Raw genomic sequence first — 14,267 nt, 5'->3', positions numbered from 1 at the left:
TTTAATGCAATTTGCCTCACTTAACTATGGAAGCCCGTTTCCGCCACAAAAAAAAGTATCCCTAACTCGAAATTTCGACTCATTAACTCAAAATTTTGAGAAAAGTAACTCGAATTTTGAGTTAGCTCTGCCAATCAGTCATCTACATGAATGATGTCATTTCCTTGTTACCCAGAAACTGGAGCCCTCAGCTACAAGTGCTACAGCTAAGCTACCAGTATTACAGCCAGTCATGAATGCACAAATTTTCAGCGTGGCTTCACAAATGATGAAATCCCTGTGTTATTAGCTGAATCACATGGCGTTACTATCAGCAAACGTACTCTCAAAAACCCCAATTTGTTGCGATCCGGTTTTGAGTGTCCATTCCTCTGCGCCGTATCCTTCTGGGTAACAAGAAAATGACATCATTCACATAGATTACTGATTGGCAGAGCTAACTCAAAATTTCAACTTATTAACTCGAAATTTCGAGTTATGGATACTTTATTTTGTGTGTGTGGCAGAAACTCTGCACCTTGTGGAGCAGAGCTTAGTGAGGAAGAAGCGGTTGATAAAGATGGACAAATAAAAGTGAAATGATGGAGCTGAAAAGCTGAGAGAGAATAACAAAGAAACTAGAAATAGATGCAGCCTAATGTCTTCAAATTAACCAGCACAGCCAACAGTAGTACCAGCAACAACTACTAACAAGCCCTTGCAATCACAGGAGGCTCCTGTTGCTAGAACTAGTCGTGAAGAGGTTCACCAGATATTTTTTCTGGATGAGGTGTTGTTGGCCAGATACTTGAACAGAGTGAAACCACCTCTGTGTAATCCCTAAAACATGAGCGCAGTGCTCCAAAGCAGGAACATGGGCTCTGTGGGAGTCAGGGTAGAGCATTATTCAGGGGTGAAGAAGAAAAGAAAAGAGAACAAAATGAATTTATATATATATGAAAATTAGGTTTACTGCACTTTAACCACTTTCAGTGCCTTGTTAGTTCTATATGAGTCTTTATGTCTCTCTGTGTCAGGGAACTGAAGCACAGGACCATGAAGGAACCCGATGAGCCAAAGTTTCAGCTGCAGGAGTACGTCGACAAAGAAATGAGGACCGCTGGCTGCTGCCGCTCATAGACCACATCCTACTTGTGTGTGTGTGTGTGTGCGTGTGTGTGTGTGTGTGTGTGTGTGTGTATTTGTGCAAGAGAGAGAGAAAGACAGCAGGTGCACTCTCTTACACTATGTAATAAGTCTGAGTTGGTGTACCTGGAAATGGCCTGAAATTCTCAATGTTTATATTTCTCTGCGGCCAATACGCTCTCTCTCCCGACCCACCTTCCCTCTGCGACTGTGAATGTAATATAATTCCTGTCTCCAAGCTTGCACATACACATGCATGTCTGCGCACAGACGCTATGTTTGTAATCCCGTTTAATCCATTCTGTGCCAGTTTCCATGAGTGATGTAAATATTTTAAATGTAATTTTAATTTTGTGCTCTGGAAGCTTTGTTGTTTATAGATGCCTGTCTTATTAAAAGAAACTCTACAGACGTAACAAGGCTGAATATTAAATCAGTCTGACTAGAATAACAGAAACCAATTTGTACAAACCACCATTGCACATAATGTAAGCTGTCATTCTGCACTACAGTACATGCTGTTTATGTACAGGATACCATATAATAGTGGTTTTAATAACACTGATGTGTCTGTGACCCATTCGAGCTAGCGACCTTTTGTACACAGTTTAAGTTTGATGTTAGAACTGTGTGATATATTTCTAACATGAATAAATCTCCAGCAGTGATCAATGTATACAACAACACAATCAGCAAAGGACAGCAGACCTACAATGGGAAATATATCTTCCTGAGAAATGATGGAGTTGTTCCAGAAAAATCATTTTCTAGATGTTGCTCTGTTTTCAGGAAATTAAAGAAAAGGACAAACGCTTTTTGCAACAAAAAACAACTGCATTTGTGTGAAGTCTGCTGTTAACCTGCATAGCAAAAAGAAAACATTACAAAAACAGTTGAATATTGGGTGTGAAAAGCGTATTTGTCATCGCATATTTCTTCCCCAAACCTTGAACGGGACCTTACACATATAGTTTTGTGCAAAAGCCTTGATGCACCACTCAATTCTTTACATTTTGTTAGGAAAATGTGAAACAGCTGCAGTGATTTATTGAAATGTGTGCAAAGATACATGGAAATATATCAACACATAAGGCAAAAACAGAGTTTTTGAAATTCCCAGCAGCATATTTGATATGACTCTCTTTCTTGTAATTTCTTTAAATAATCTTCTCTAATAGTTCTTCAGTTTTTTTTGAAGGACAAATGTTGGCTGCCTTTTGTTCCCACATTGATGATCCCATATTGCTTCAGTGATGTTGAGATCCGGGATCTAGGGAGGCCTGTCCATGACTGATAGCATTCAACTGTGTGTTGTTCTGTCCCAGTATGCCTTTACTGCTCAAAAACGAAGCTGTTGCCAATCAGACACTTTCCAGATGAAGTAGCACATGATTGTGGTACTTTTCTTTATTCTTAACTCATAATTCCACCAGTTTTAACAAGGACAGCATCAAGCAATGCAATTGTACCTCTATCCTGACCTCCATAAGTATTGATAATGACGTTTCAATTTTGGATTATGTCTCCTTAAAACCCATTGCCAGTCCTTTAAATTGACTTCTTTACAGCCACCCTGTTTCTACTAGTGAGTATAAGTAAGTGCCTGAAGATACAATTTAAAATCAGTTATTTGCTAAGCAATGTCTGTTATGTGTAGACAAAACACTAATTGATCCCTTGAGTTTTGGTGCCTTTTTGTTTCTTTATCTCTGATTCATAGGTCAGTGTTGGGTGGCTTAACAAACCAAAAAACAGAATTTGTCAGAAAATTGCCAATTACAAGGATGGGACTGAAAATGAGTGAACAAGCAGCCAATGTCCAGAAAAAAATTGGAAATACATTTTGAAACCCGGTTGCCAAAGAACACTTAAAGAAGTGGAAACAAAATATAAAGAAATGAGGAGTGTTTTGTAAAGCTACTGTAAGAACATCTATGAATTAAAATGTAGAGATCTGGAATTGGTCCCGTGTAACTCAGACTCCTCTCATGGAGTTTATCATATGTCCAGGTCTTCATCAAGCAAAGGAAATGATCACAGCGATTGACCCAACTTAAAAACAATATATAGATTTTGATGTTTCATTCTATTTATTTATGAAAAACTTAATGTGTGGTTGAAAGTTTTAAACAGAGATTTTCTTTAGTGAGCCTTTCTGATTAGAAGATACATATCGCTGTTGAGAGAAAAGGTTTTCATTGCGCGTATTTTTTTCCACAAAAACACAACATCATGGGGCCAGATATATAAAACTGAATACTCATGACTAAAGCTGTTTGTATGCACAAAGGAAGGTTAGGGAAAATGTGCGCATTCTTTTTTTTGTCAAATATATAAAACTGTGTTGTTGTTGTTTTTCTTTCTCTTTTTTTGGTTTATTAAAGCTCAATTTTTGCCATTCCTATTCTTACCAATTAGTGGAAGTACACACTCCCTTGTTATGGTATCATTACAACATGAGCAAACAAGAACCACAGCTTCACTCAGTATATAACTGGGAAGGTTATTGGAGAGCGGGAGAAAGGGAAATGTGTAATTGTTGATCTCAGGTTCATGATCAGGAGAAAAACTAGTAAGGAAAGAAGCAGTGGAGGCTACTAACTATATAAATTCAAAGAAAAACACCATGGCAGAAATGCTGTACTACAAGGGCATCAGTTCTTGCAAGAAAAACACATTTATATGCAGAGCCACATCTTTTTATAGCTCTGACAATTACCATAAGTAATAAAAAAAGGCTTGGTAAAATTTAGTGCACATCAAATTATTGTCACTGAAGTCTATGAGTAGTGAACTGTTGTGTTATGTGTTAAGTTTCCCTGACCTTTTTCCCACACTATCACGTGGGGCTCCGCTCTAATACAAACCATACCACTTTATGTGTGGCGAAAACCGTGTACGTGTTTTTTAATGCACACATTCTGTTTATACATCCAGCCCCTGGTTTCATTTTACCACACTGCGCAAAATTTTCAAAGCAAAATGAACTTACAGCAGAGTCGTATAATCTAGAACAGTGAACCGCAGGGGAGCGTTTAAATCTTCGAGGACAGCTTGCTTACGTTTTTTTCTATTTTCTCTGCAGTTATTGGTAGAAAGCCATTATTTTTCCAGGTGTTTTATCAAAGATGGTTTCATACAGATTTCTGCCAATGTTGTAAACTCTATCAACTAGTACTATAAAGCATAAGTAAGGATTTTACAGTGAAGTACACATTTTTAGAATGAATCAGTTCTCATAAATTTATTGTTAACTTGTAATCTGTATACTGTATCTTAACTGAGGTTATTTGTATTGTATCGATCTTTTGTGTTGACTAATAAAGAATCTATCATAAAAATGAATGCATTTTTATGGATCTTTAGCTCCATCATCTGGTACTAACCTGTGATTACATTTGCTGTAACCAACTGTTTTTACCGACACCAAGGAGGTTGTGTTTTTGGTAGCATTTTGTGTATTTGTGCGGGTTTTGTTTTGAATTAATTCTGGTAAAACGTTGTAGGGGTGTAGTGAGGGTGTTAACCATCCATTAAAAATTGGCTTACATCCACCAAAGTCTTTAAGGTAAACTTATTGATTTATTGGTGAAAAAAAATGACAAAAAATAAGGATTACAGTTTACATCCAAATATCATGTCATATTTGACCTCTGACCTCACTGTTACATTTCCCATCTGCCTATCTCATAATTTGCCTGCAAATTTTTCAGGCTAGAATGACGGTCAGTGAAGGTCCTCATTTAAAGAGTTATCTTTTTTATATTGAGGTTAAACAACAGAAGTGATTAAATATTTCACAAACAAGGTTGTGAATACATTTAAGGTAGGGGTGTCCAACTCCAGGCAGGGCTGGACTGGCCATCGGGCATTTGCCCGCTGGGCCGCTCGTGATTTTTTGTTTTTAAGGGCCGATGGGGTTTTATTTCTTTTCTTTTTTTAACGGTATAAATGAATGGTGGTGGATTGGCCAGTTGGTCATGAGCAACTCTGGGCTGGACCAATTACAGCCGAGGTCGAACTTTAAAGTTGAGATGAAAACGCGATTTGTCCTGTTCCTCTTCAGCTAGAAAGTTGCTAATTCAATCATGAAATTGATCAATGATCAGCTGATCGGCTTTTCTCTCTGCACCAGAAAGAGGAAACCAGCGGATGTCGCACGTTTAAGCTTGATCAGCTGTTGTTAAAATTTATTTAATATTAATTTCTAGTATCAGCTGATGTTTGCTGGAGCCACAGCTGTAAAAGCTGCTGGTCATGATGTCGGTTTGGATATGTGGTGAGAGGGAAACATGAAGGTGAAACCAGGAGATGTCCTTACTGAATCATCAGAGCTGAACAGGTGATGGAGAAACAGGTTTACCTTTTAGGTGACATGAATGAGTTGAAGGGAAGTTATGAACTGTTTCTGAGAGACAAATAACACCAGGAACCTTTTCTAAGCAGCTGACAGCTGGTAACTGTGCAGGGGCGGATCTAGCAAAGTTTTGTCAGGGGGCCAGGTAGGGCATTAACAGGAAAGGGGGCACAAAGAAATACTTTTCTTTCTTATTCTTATTTAAAATGTCTCGCTTTTAACAAATAATTATCTGAATCCGACAACCAAAGTTTTTATCTGATGTAAAATGTATAGAAATCCATTATTGTATTCAGTAAATATTAAGTCTAGTGTAACTTATATTATTCTTTCCTTTGGGAAGGTACCATCTGTGCAGTCTGCAATTCTGTTGAATAAAGATGTTGAATCTATTTAATTACTGGAGAAAAATAATAGATTTCTGTGCATTTGTTTTATACGTGTATTAAATTAAAATCGGTTTTGTCAATTAAGTATCTTGAGGCAGAGGGTGGGGGAGTAGTTCCCTATTTTTTTTCTTTTCTTTTTTTGCTGGGAGTTGGCAAGCCTATTAGTTAGGTATATGTAATTATAAATTAGGTTGTTTTATATTTTTGCTAAGTACTGTTTAGAATACCAGAATAGGGAGGATGGTGTAGGTTTAAGTTTATTATAAAGGCCCTATGGCTTTTCCTATAATACCATGGTGGGCCGGTCACTAGTCAAAATGCCCGGGCTGATTTTTTGTCCCAGTCCAGCCCTGACTCCAGGCCTCAAGGGCCAGTGTCCTGCAGGTTTTAGATATCACCCTTGGTCATCTAAACTCAATCAAATGATGAGTTCATTACCAGGCCTCTGGAGAACTTCATGACATGTTGAGGAGGTCATTTAATCATTTAAATCAGCTGTGTTGGATCAAGGACACATCTAAAACCTGCAGTACACCGGCCCTTGAGACCTTGAGTTAGCCGCCCCTGATTTAAGGCAATGTTTTGAGATTCTTTGCAACAGGTGAATTTTTTTTTAGCTGTTCATGATTTATTTCAGTTCAAACAAATGCAGTGGGAAACCAAGAACACGATGAGGAAAAGCAGGAGGATGAGGACCAGCTGAAAAAATCAAAATTAAGAGAAAAGGGGACAGGGGAGATGAAGTACGTGACTTGATTAGAGAAGAGGGATTCGGAGGGAAATGGATGAAAGAAGAGCAGAGGAAGCACGAGAGTGACTGGACAGGCTATTTGGCTGCATTTTATTTGCATTATTTTTTCCAACTACATAAACCAAAAAAATAAAGATTTTACGTAAGAAAGAACACCATTGAAGAAATCTGGATGAAAATATTATTTTATCTCCTTTCCAGTCTGGTTTTAGGATATTGCACAGTGCTGTAACTGCTTCCCTAAAAGTTCTCAATTACGTCTATGAAGCCCAGGACGCAAAGAACTGCTGTGCAGCTCTTGTTATTGACCTATCAAAAGCCTTTGGCACTGTTGACCATGGTATTTTATGTCAGAGATTCATGGAAATAGGCCTTTCAGACCAAGCAGTTGACTGGTTCTATAATTAACTTTCGGACTGTCAGCAGTGCATGCAGCTCAGTGGTCTCTCTTCCAGTTTTTTAAATCTCACTAATGGAGTGCCACAGGGTTCTGTCCTGGGGCCTACTTTATTTATGGCAATGGTGCGGGACAAAATCTTTTCTTTTTTTACTCAAAATTCTACAAACAACACCCCATAATGAAAATATGAAAAGGTTTTCTTGAAATTCTTGCAAATTGATGAAAAATAAAAAACAAAAATAGAACATTTGCCTAAGTATTTACACCCTTTGCTCAATACTTTCTTGAAAAACCTTTGGCAGCAAGTACAGTCAAGTCATTTTGAGTATAATTTTGAGTATAATGTCACAAGCTTAGCACACCCATTTTTCAGCAGTTTCTCTCTTAAGCTATCAAACTGCCATCTCTTCAGTGATGTTCAGTCGGGTTTAAGTCTTAACCCTTGCCTACTGTCTGAATATTTTACAGGAAAGGGGGAAAAAAGGGAGACTTGGATCCATCATTACAAGATCACAAAAACCTCGGTTGATGGAGGCCACTGTGCCCACTGGGACCTTCAATGCTGCAGAAATTTTTCTGTACCCTTCTCCAGACCTGTGCCTCGAAACAATCCTGCTTCGGATGGCTACAGACATTTCCTTGATCTTCATGACTTGGGTTGTGCCAACTATGAGAGCTTGAGACCTGTATTTGTAAAGCGCTTCACTAGTCCCTAAGGACCCCAAAGCACTTTACACATCCAGTCATCCACCCATTCACACACACAAGCTACATTGTAGCCACAGCCACCCTGGGGCGCACTGACAGAGGCGAGGCTGCCGGACACTGGCGCCACCGGGCCCTCTGACCACCACCAGTAGGCAACGGGTGAAGTGTCTTGCCCAAGGACACAACAACCGAGACTGTCGGAGCCGGGGCTCGAACCGGCAACCTTCCGATTACAAGACGAACTGCCAACTCTTGAGCCACAATCGCCCCGCCATGTGTTGGCCTTTCCAAATCATATCCAATCAACTGAATTTACCACAGGTGGACTTCACCTTGTAGAAACATCTGACAGATGATCAATGAAAACAAGATGCACATGAGCTCAATTTGAGTGTAAGGGCAGAGGCTTTGAATACTTCTTTTTGTTTGAATAACTTTGTAGGAATGTCTGGCATGTATTTCAAGCTGTGAATACATAGCTTACCATATGTAGTTCCTCACCCAGTAAAGGGTTAAAGATGCCTTGCACTTCGTTCTGGTTAATCTCTGATGCTGCTGTCGACACTGATGATGGAGACAATATTAATATACATTGTGTTCTGTTTACTTTTGCCTAAATCAAGTGTTCTCTCCTGCTGTTACAGTGTCCTTAGTCGCAGGTGGAAAATAGGTTTCCATGCATACGTGATCGGCACTGTTTGGTCAGACAGGCTGTGACTCACACTCTGGCTAATAGTTATTCCAATTTCTTTAAAGCATCCAAGTCTGGAACACTATGACAAGGACACACAGAAATATTTTCCCCCCTTCGCTCTTCTTTACTAGATGCGGGGGTGCTTGAAGATGAGCCACTTGAAGCGTGTTGCCCTGACAATATGACCTAAAAAAGTTTTGCCTCATACTATGTCAAGTTGAAATGACCTTAACAAGATAATCTGACTGGCAGGCTTATCTCATAATCATAATAATGTGGTTATTATCTAAAATGGAACCTCTATTTAACAAAAGGATAAAACAGAACATCTACACATCTTGACACCCAACAACATGAATAAGTGTTCAATAATTACAAACTGATTACCTCTTGATGCATTCTCATAATTAAGATTAAGGAACTGACCTCCCAGCCCATTGTTCCTTCAGTGGGCTGGTTTCAGTCATTATGCAAACATACTGTTTTTAAGATCGGGGAAACCTGCAGTCAGCTGAGACTGAAGAAGTCACTTGGATGAGTGACTAAACGTTTCTCCCACAAAACGCTACGTCCAGATGAACAGAATCAACTTATGGATACAAACTGATTACTTCACGTATACAACATTTCATGTAATAAACAAGTAGAACTCAAAGGACATTAGGAATTAAAGCGTTAAGGTGTTTTCTTGGTCAAAACCTTCAAAACTCTAAAAAAAAAAAAAAAAAGGAAATATCTTTTAACAAGGTGGAGCACGTTGCAATGCATTTTTTGGTCAGAAGGGGTCGCACTTTTACCACAGATTTGCTCAGTAGACACAATCATCTTGTATATTACATCTCACAGCCTGTATGTGCATGTTTTTTAGCTGGCAGTAACTCTGACCAACCCTGCACCAAATCACTCTGTTTCTGTCATTTGATAATCGTAATGAAGACCAGCATTTTAGAACAACAACAACTAAAATGTGACCTGCATTATTTTCTGATGCAATCACCTTTTTCTGTTTTTTTTGACTGGAATTTAAGACCAGTGCCACTTCTGTAGTAATTTGAGCAAATCTACAGTTACAGCCAGAAGCTTTTTTAGTGATAGAGTTCTGCATTAGTCTTTTTATCTAAGGCTAACAAGCTTGGTAAGCAGGGGGGAAGCAAAAAACTGTGGTTGCATAACATGGATATAGGTATTTGCTAATTAGTCCTATATAAGTGCTAAGTAATTCAGTTCAATTCAGTTTTATTTATACAGCACCATATCACAACAATAGTTGCCTCAAGGTGCTTTATATTATAAGGAAGGCCCTACAATAATGCATACATGAGCAAGCACTTCGGCGACAGCGGGAAGGAAAAACTCCCTTTTAACAGGAAGAAACCTCCAGCAGAACCAGGCTCAGGGAGAGGCGGGGCCATCTGCTGCGACCGGCTGGGGTGAGAGATGGTATATAAGTTATATATACTATAAGTAGTATAAGTAAGTATAGTGTAAGTAAGCTATAGTAGTACATTATTTATTTGTGCTGACATATTTCTTTCATTCACTACAACACGTACTTTATCTTGTAGAAAAACAGAGACGTACTGTTAAAAAAATGCATTTCTTTTTCTTATATTAGGCCCACAATATAAAATGAGTTCAGCATACCTGCTTTAAACCTTTGAAAAAAATGTTAAAATGGTCACTTAAACTATAATATATGTACAACTGCAATAAGTTGTACTGGCAAACTGTTACAGGCTGTAAATGTTCATTTCTGCTGTAAAGTGTTAAATTTAAAAACAGCTCCAGTAATGGCCGTGCAAACGTGAAACTAATACCTGAAGTGTTTTTGTTTATTCATTTTTAGCTTAAAAGTAGATAAGAATATGAATAGTTGTTGATTTCTCAGGTTATCGGCTTCTAAGATGCTCACGTGTGTCACATCAAAGTCTCTTACAGTCTACCACTCTAACAATGCTTTACGTTTCTAAAGATTTTTTCCATTTCTGCCAGCTTAAATTGATTCACCATTTTTATTTCCATACATGGAAAAAAAAAGAGTAGCAATCACAAGACAAAGGATGTTTCCAGAGGAGGTCATGCTGTCTGAATGTGTGTAAATATGTGCAATGGTGTGAATAAGTAAACAATAGAGAGTCATAGTCTACCCACTTGCTAACAGAGCGCCTCATATGATTTAGTGAAGGCCATCTGTTACACCGGTTGCTCCCTGTATCATTAGCCTTAGCTGAGGGCATCATAACCCCGATGGCTCTTCTGTAGTGGTCAGTGCCTCAGTGTGTGCGCTCTCATCCTCCACTAGTTGCCAAGCAGTTCATTCTACTGTGCTAAAGTGACCAGGATCCCCAAACAAAGCCATGTGGCGTGTGTATATATGTGTAGAAATGCTGGAAAAAAAGAGAGGAAGAAAGAAAGACTACTGAGTACACTACGGTGTGCTTTTCTGAATTATACCTTCTCAGAGAGGCCGTGATAGTTTGGAGCAATAACGCTGCATCTGTTAAACCACCAGACAAAGTCTGAGATACATTTAGGATGAGACAGTGTGCGGGGGAGGGGTTTTTGTTCTTATTGTCTGGATTTTGATGCTTCGGTCTGTCTCCTTGGAATAAACTCTCTGAACTCACCAGAGTTACAGAAATTTTAATAATACTAATAATGAAAGTGACTTTGAAGATTAAATGCACTCAAACCCGGGTTCGTCTCCATTTTTATCCTCCTTCTGCTGACATTTTTTTTTGTGAACCTTAACTTACACTGTTATTTGTTGAGTCACTAGGTTGATCTAAACCTTAAAAGTAACAAAAATCTTTAGATATTTAAAGGTGCACTTTTAATTAGCTTATGGCTGTAATCACTGTACCGTGAGTGAATTATTTTTAACATCTGTTACAGTCCTGTTAACCTTGGATCAGGTATATATCAGTTTAACTGGAGTGGACTGAATTTGAATGGGATTTACTGATTGGAGTGGAGCAATCAAACAGTGCTGTACGGAGTACAGAGTGTCAACATATTAACACTTCCTAGGTGCCCGTAGCACACTGGGCATCCTTACATGTCATTTTTTCAGTTGGCTTGTTTATTTGAACCCCAATCGCAATGTTCACAAAAAGGCAGAAATCAAAAGAATTCACAAGCGGGAAACAAATCATGATCTCCTGAGTGTTGTAATTTTCACATTAACCAACCCCATCTGCATACTGGACTTTGTAGTTCTGGTACTAGAATCAGATCGACTTGGATTAGATTATTCTGAAATAGTCTGAGTTTAGATTAGTTTAAATTTACTTTTCAGGAACATTGTCTTTGAATTTTTTGCTTCTTTTTTGTACAATCAAACAAAAAATACTCATCTCCTCAGAGAAAGGATGCATTGCACCAGATTTAGCTGATAGCCAGTTTCCGTCTGCTAGTCCTTCGAATAACAAAGAGCATGCAAAATAAGCAATAATCAAAATTATAATAATACAAATGCAGTTAGCTATTGGAATAAGATAAAAACACCAGTAAAAAAAATTATTGCAGAACACTTAGACAAGGTCCAAATCCCATTTATCCAAACTTTTAAGTTAGAAACTGTTGGATGGTTAATGTTGGCAAATCTCAGATTTCAATATCCACCTTATAACACCTAATGAAAAAGAGTGGAAATATATGGTTTTCAACTATATTCACAATATGATGTAAAATGAGAATGTCCAGTCATTATCAGCCATTTCCACTTGTGTCTGTTCATAACCCACAATGTATCTTTTAGAGATAGAAATCACCAGACACCCCACAATACGATATTATTGCAATTTTTTGCTGATTGTGTCCTCAAAATTAAACTTTGTCAGTACCTGTTTTATACCATAAGATTTTGTTTTTGTGCAAAATGAGATTTTCAAGCACACTAACACTGTCATTAAAACCTGCCATAAATGTCAGCATAAGATGAAGTCAGTCTGATGCCAGTCTGCAACTGAATGGGGTCAAGTTGGCAATTACATGCAATCTGTTTCTGATAGTACAGCAATTAACTGATAATGAAAATCGCATGTCCTTTGCTGTCTAAAAATTCTAAAAATTCTAATTTAACAGAAATTCAAATGTGGCTTTTAAATTTGCACTCAGCGACCTTCCTGTGCTATAAGTATATAACCATTACTACCAACTGGCAGCCAGTTGAGTCAAGTCCCTGTTAAGTTGTGCTCATTGACAAAGATCATTTAGACTGATGGCAACATGCTGGTGATCTGTCTGCGTTTATGAATCAGACAACATTTTTGCAAATCTTCAGCAACCTCTCTGAGAGTGACTGCAGTCGGTCTTAAGTCAGACTGTGACTCAAGCTCAAGCTCCTGACAACTATTTAGTCACCAGGAGTTACAATCATTCAACAGTGTGTGTGTGTGTGTGTGTGTGTGTGTGTGTGTGTGTGTGTGTGTGTGTGTGTGTGAAGGGTTGATGTCTGATTTTCACTTGACTACTGACCCATTACCTTCCTCTGAATTAGGAGGTAGCTTTGAAAAGCTGACTGTGTCCAGTGTTGGATCATTTGTCAGTTGAGCCGATTTAATTAAAGTTTGCTCAAATAATGTTATCTGTATCAATAATGTAATCCATGTAAAATATCACAATACAATGCTGTATTGATCCCCCCCCCCCACACACACACACACACACACAGCGCGTGGTTTTCACTTTCGCTTTTAGGTGCTATAAAAAGTCTGTTTGGTTGCAGCCATTTAATAAAGGCACTTGTTTATGTTTAAGCAATAACTACATGTTAACATTAGGAAATGATGGTGGCTTAGGTTAAATTATTCCCCTTCATAGCTGCAAGCTTTGTCCAACTCATGCTGCCAAAGGTAACTTTGTACGTAACTAAAACGTGCTAGCAGCTCTGAGAATAGCCTGAAATGTCAGTGATGGAGAGGATGGAGATACCAAATTCTTTTGTCATTACTTCAGTGCAGGATTTTTCTGGCCCTTCTGTTGTGACAGTGACTCTGACCTTCTGAAAAAAAAAAATTCATAATGTTGCTGATGTGATAAGTGTCTCACAGTATTGAACGCACTTTCTCCTTCTAGGAAACTACCAGGGTCATTGAAACAATTTACATTCGATATATCAATACTGGAAATACACACTTCCTTAATCGTTACCAGCATGTGACAGTAATGTGGGTGATTAAGCTATCATTCATTACAGCAAATGGAGCACTGCTAGCTCTCTGTGTGTGTGCACATGTATGTGCACGTGCTTGTGCGTGACTGTTATGGAGACAACCAGCTTTCCACCCAGGCAGTCCCATTAAGATAAGGCTCCTGTCCACTCAGCCGGAAGAACATCAACAAACAGCAAGGAAAACCTTTTGCTGTGACACACACACACACACACACACACACACACACACACACACACACACACACACACACACACACACACACACACAGACTCTGCTTTGGTTTGTTTACTTTTTTTTACTATATAAAAAGGATTTGTTTTATCTTTTTATTTCAAAGATGTTACACATTCCGCAGGATAACCTATGACCTCTGGAGCTATTTCGAAAACACTTTACAGGCTTCAGAATTAAAGATGTGCCATATATCATTAGCAGAATTGACTTTTTATGATGATTTATGAATAAATCATGTCAATCCCAAAATTATTATTATTATTGTTATTATCATTATTTTCTCTGTCGTGTCCAGCAGTGTAGCCATCAGAATTGTTGTCTGAAGGCCAAATAAACCCAAACACATTTACTTTTACAAGAGAAGCATTACAGCATTCACTATAATTCAATAGTTATGTTTTATTAGAGCTTTATTTTTTATTTTAGATTATT

General features: G+C 38.3%; 1 protein-coding gene across 2 annotated transcripts in view; it reads left to right on the top strand.

The window, feature by feature from the left end:
* LOC120736505 (ras-related protein Rab-26) overlaps positions 1 to 3,718 on the top strand; it is a 120,241-nt gene extending 116,523 nt beyond the window's left edge. Inside the window, exon 10 of one of the 2 annotated variants that reach the window (XR_005696515.1) lies at positions 1,017 to 1,117. Coding sequence is in view for 1 of the 2 variants with exons in the window: in XM_040036688.1 (XP_039892622.1) it covers positions 1,017 to 1,119 (103 nt within the window). In the remaining variant the exon portion in view is untranslated. Of the gene's footprint in view, positions 1 to 1,016 lie in introns of both variants that reach the window. The other variant, XM_040036688.1, reaches the window with a different exon arrangement.
* The last annotated feature ends 10,549 nt before the right edge of the window (positions 3,719 to 14,267 follow it).

This window comes from Simochromis diagramma, unplaced genomic scaffold (genome assembly GCF_900408965.1).
Source record: "Simochromis diagramma unplaced genomic scaffold, fSimDia1.1 OVJJ01000371.1, whole genome shotgun sequence".
In the NCBI taxonomy this organism is placed as follows: Eukaryota; Metazoa; Chordata; class Actinopteri; order Cichliformes; family Cichlidae; genus Simochromis; species Simochromis diagramma.
Note: the sequence above shows the minus strand (reverse complement) of the source record. Positions and strands in the feature narration are given on the sequence as shown.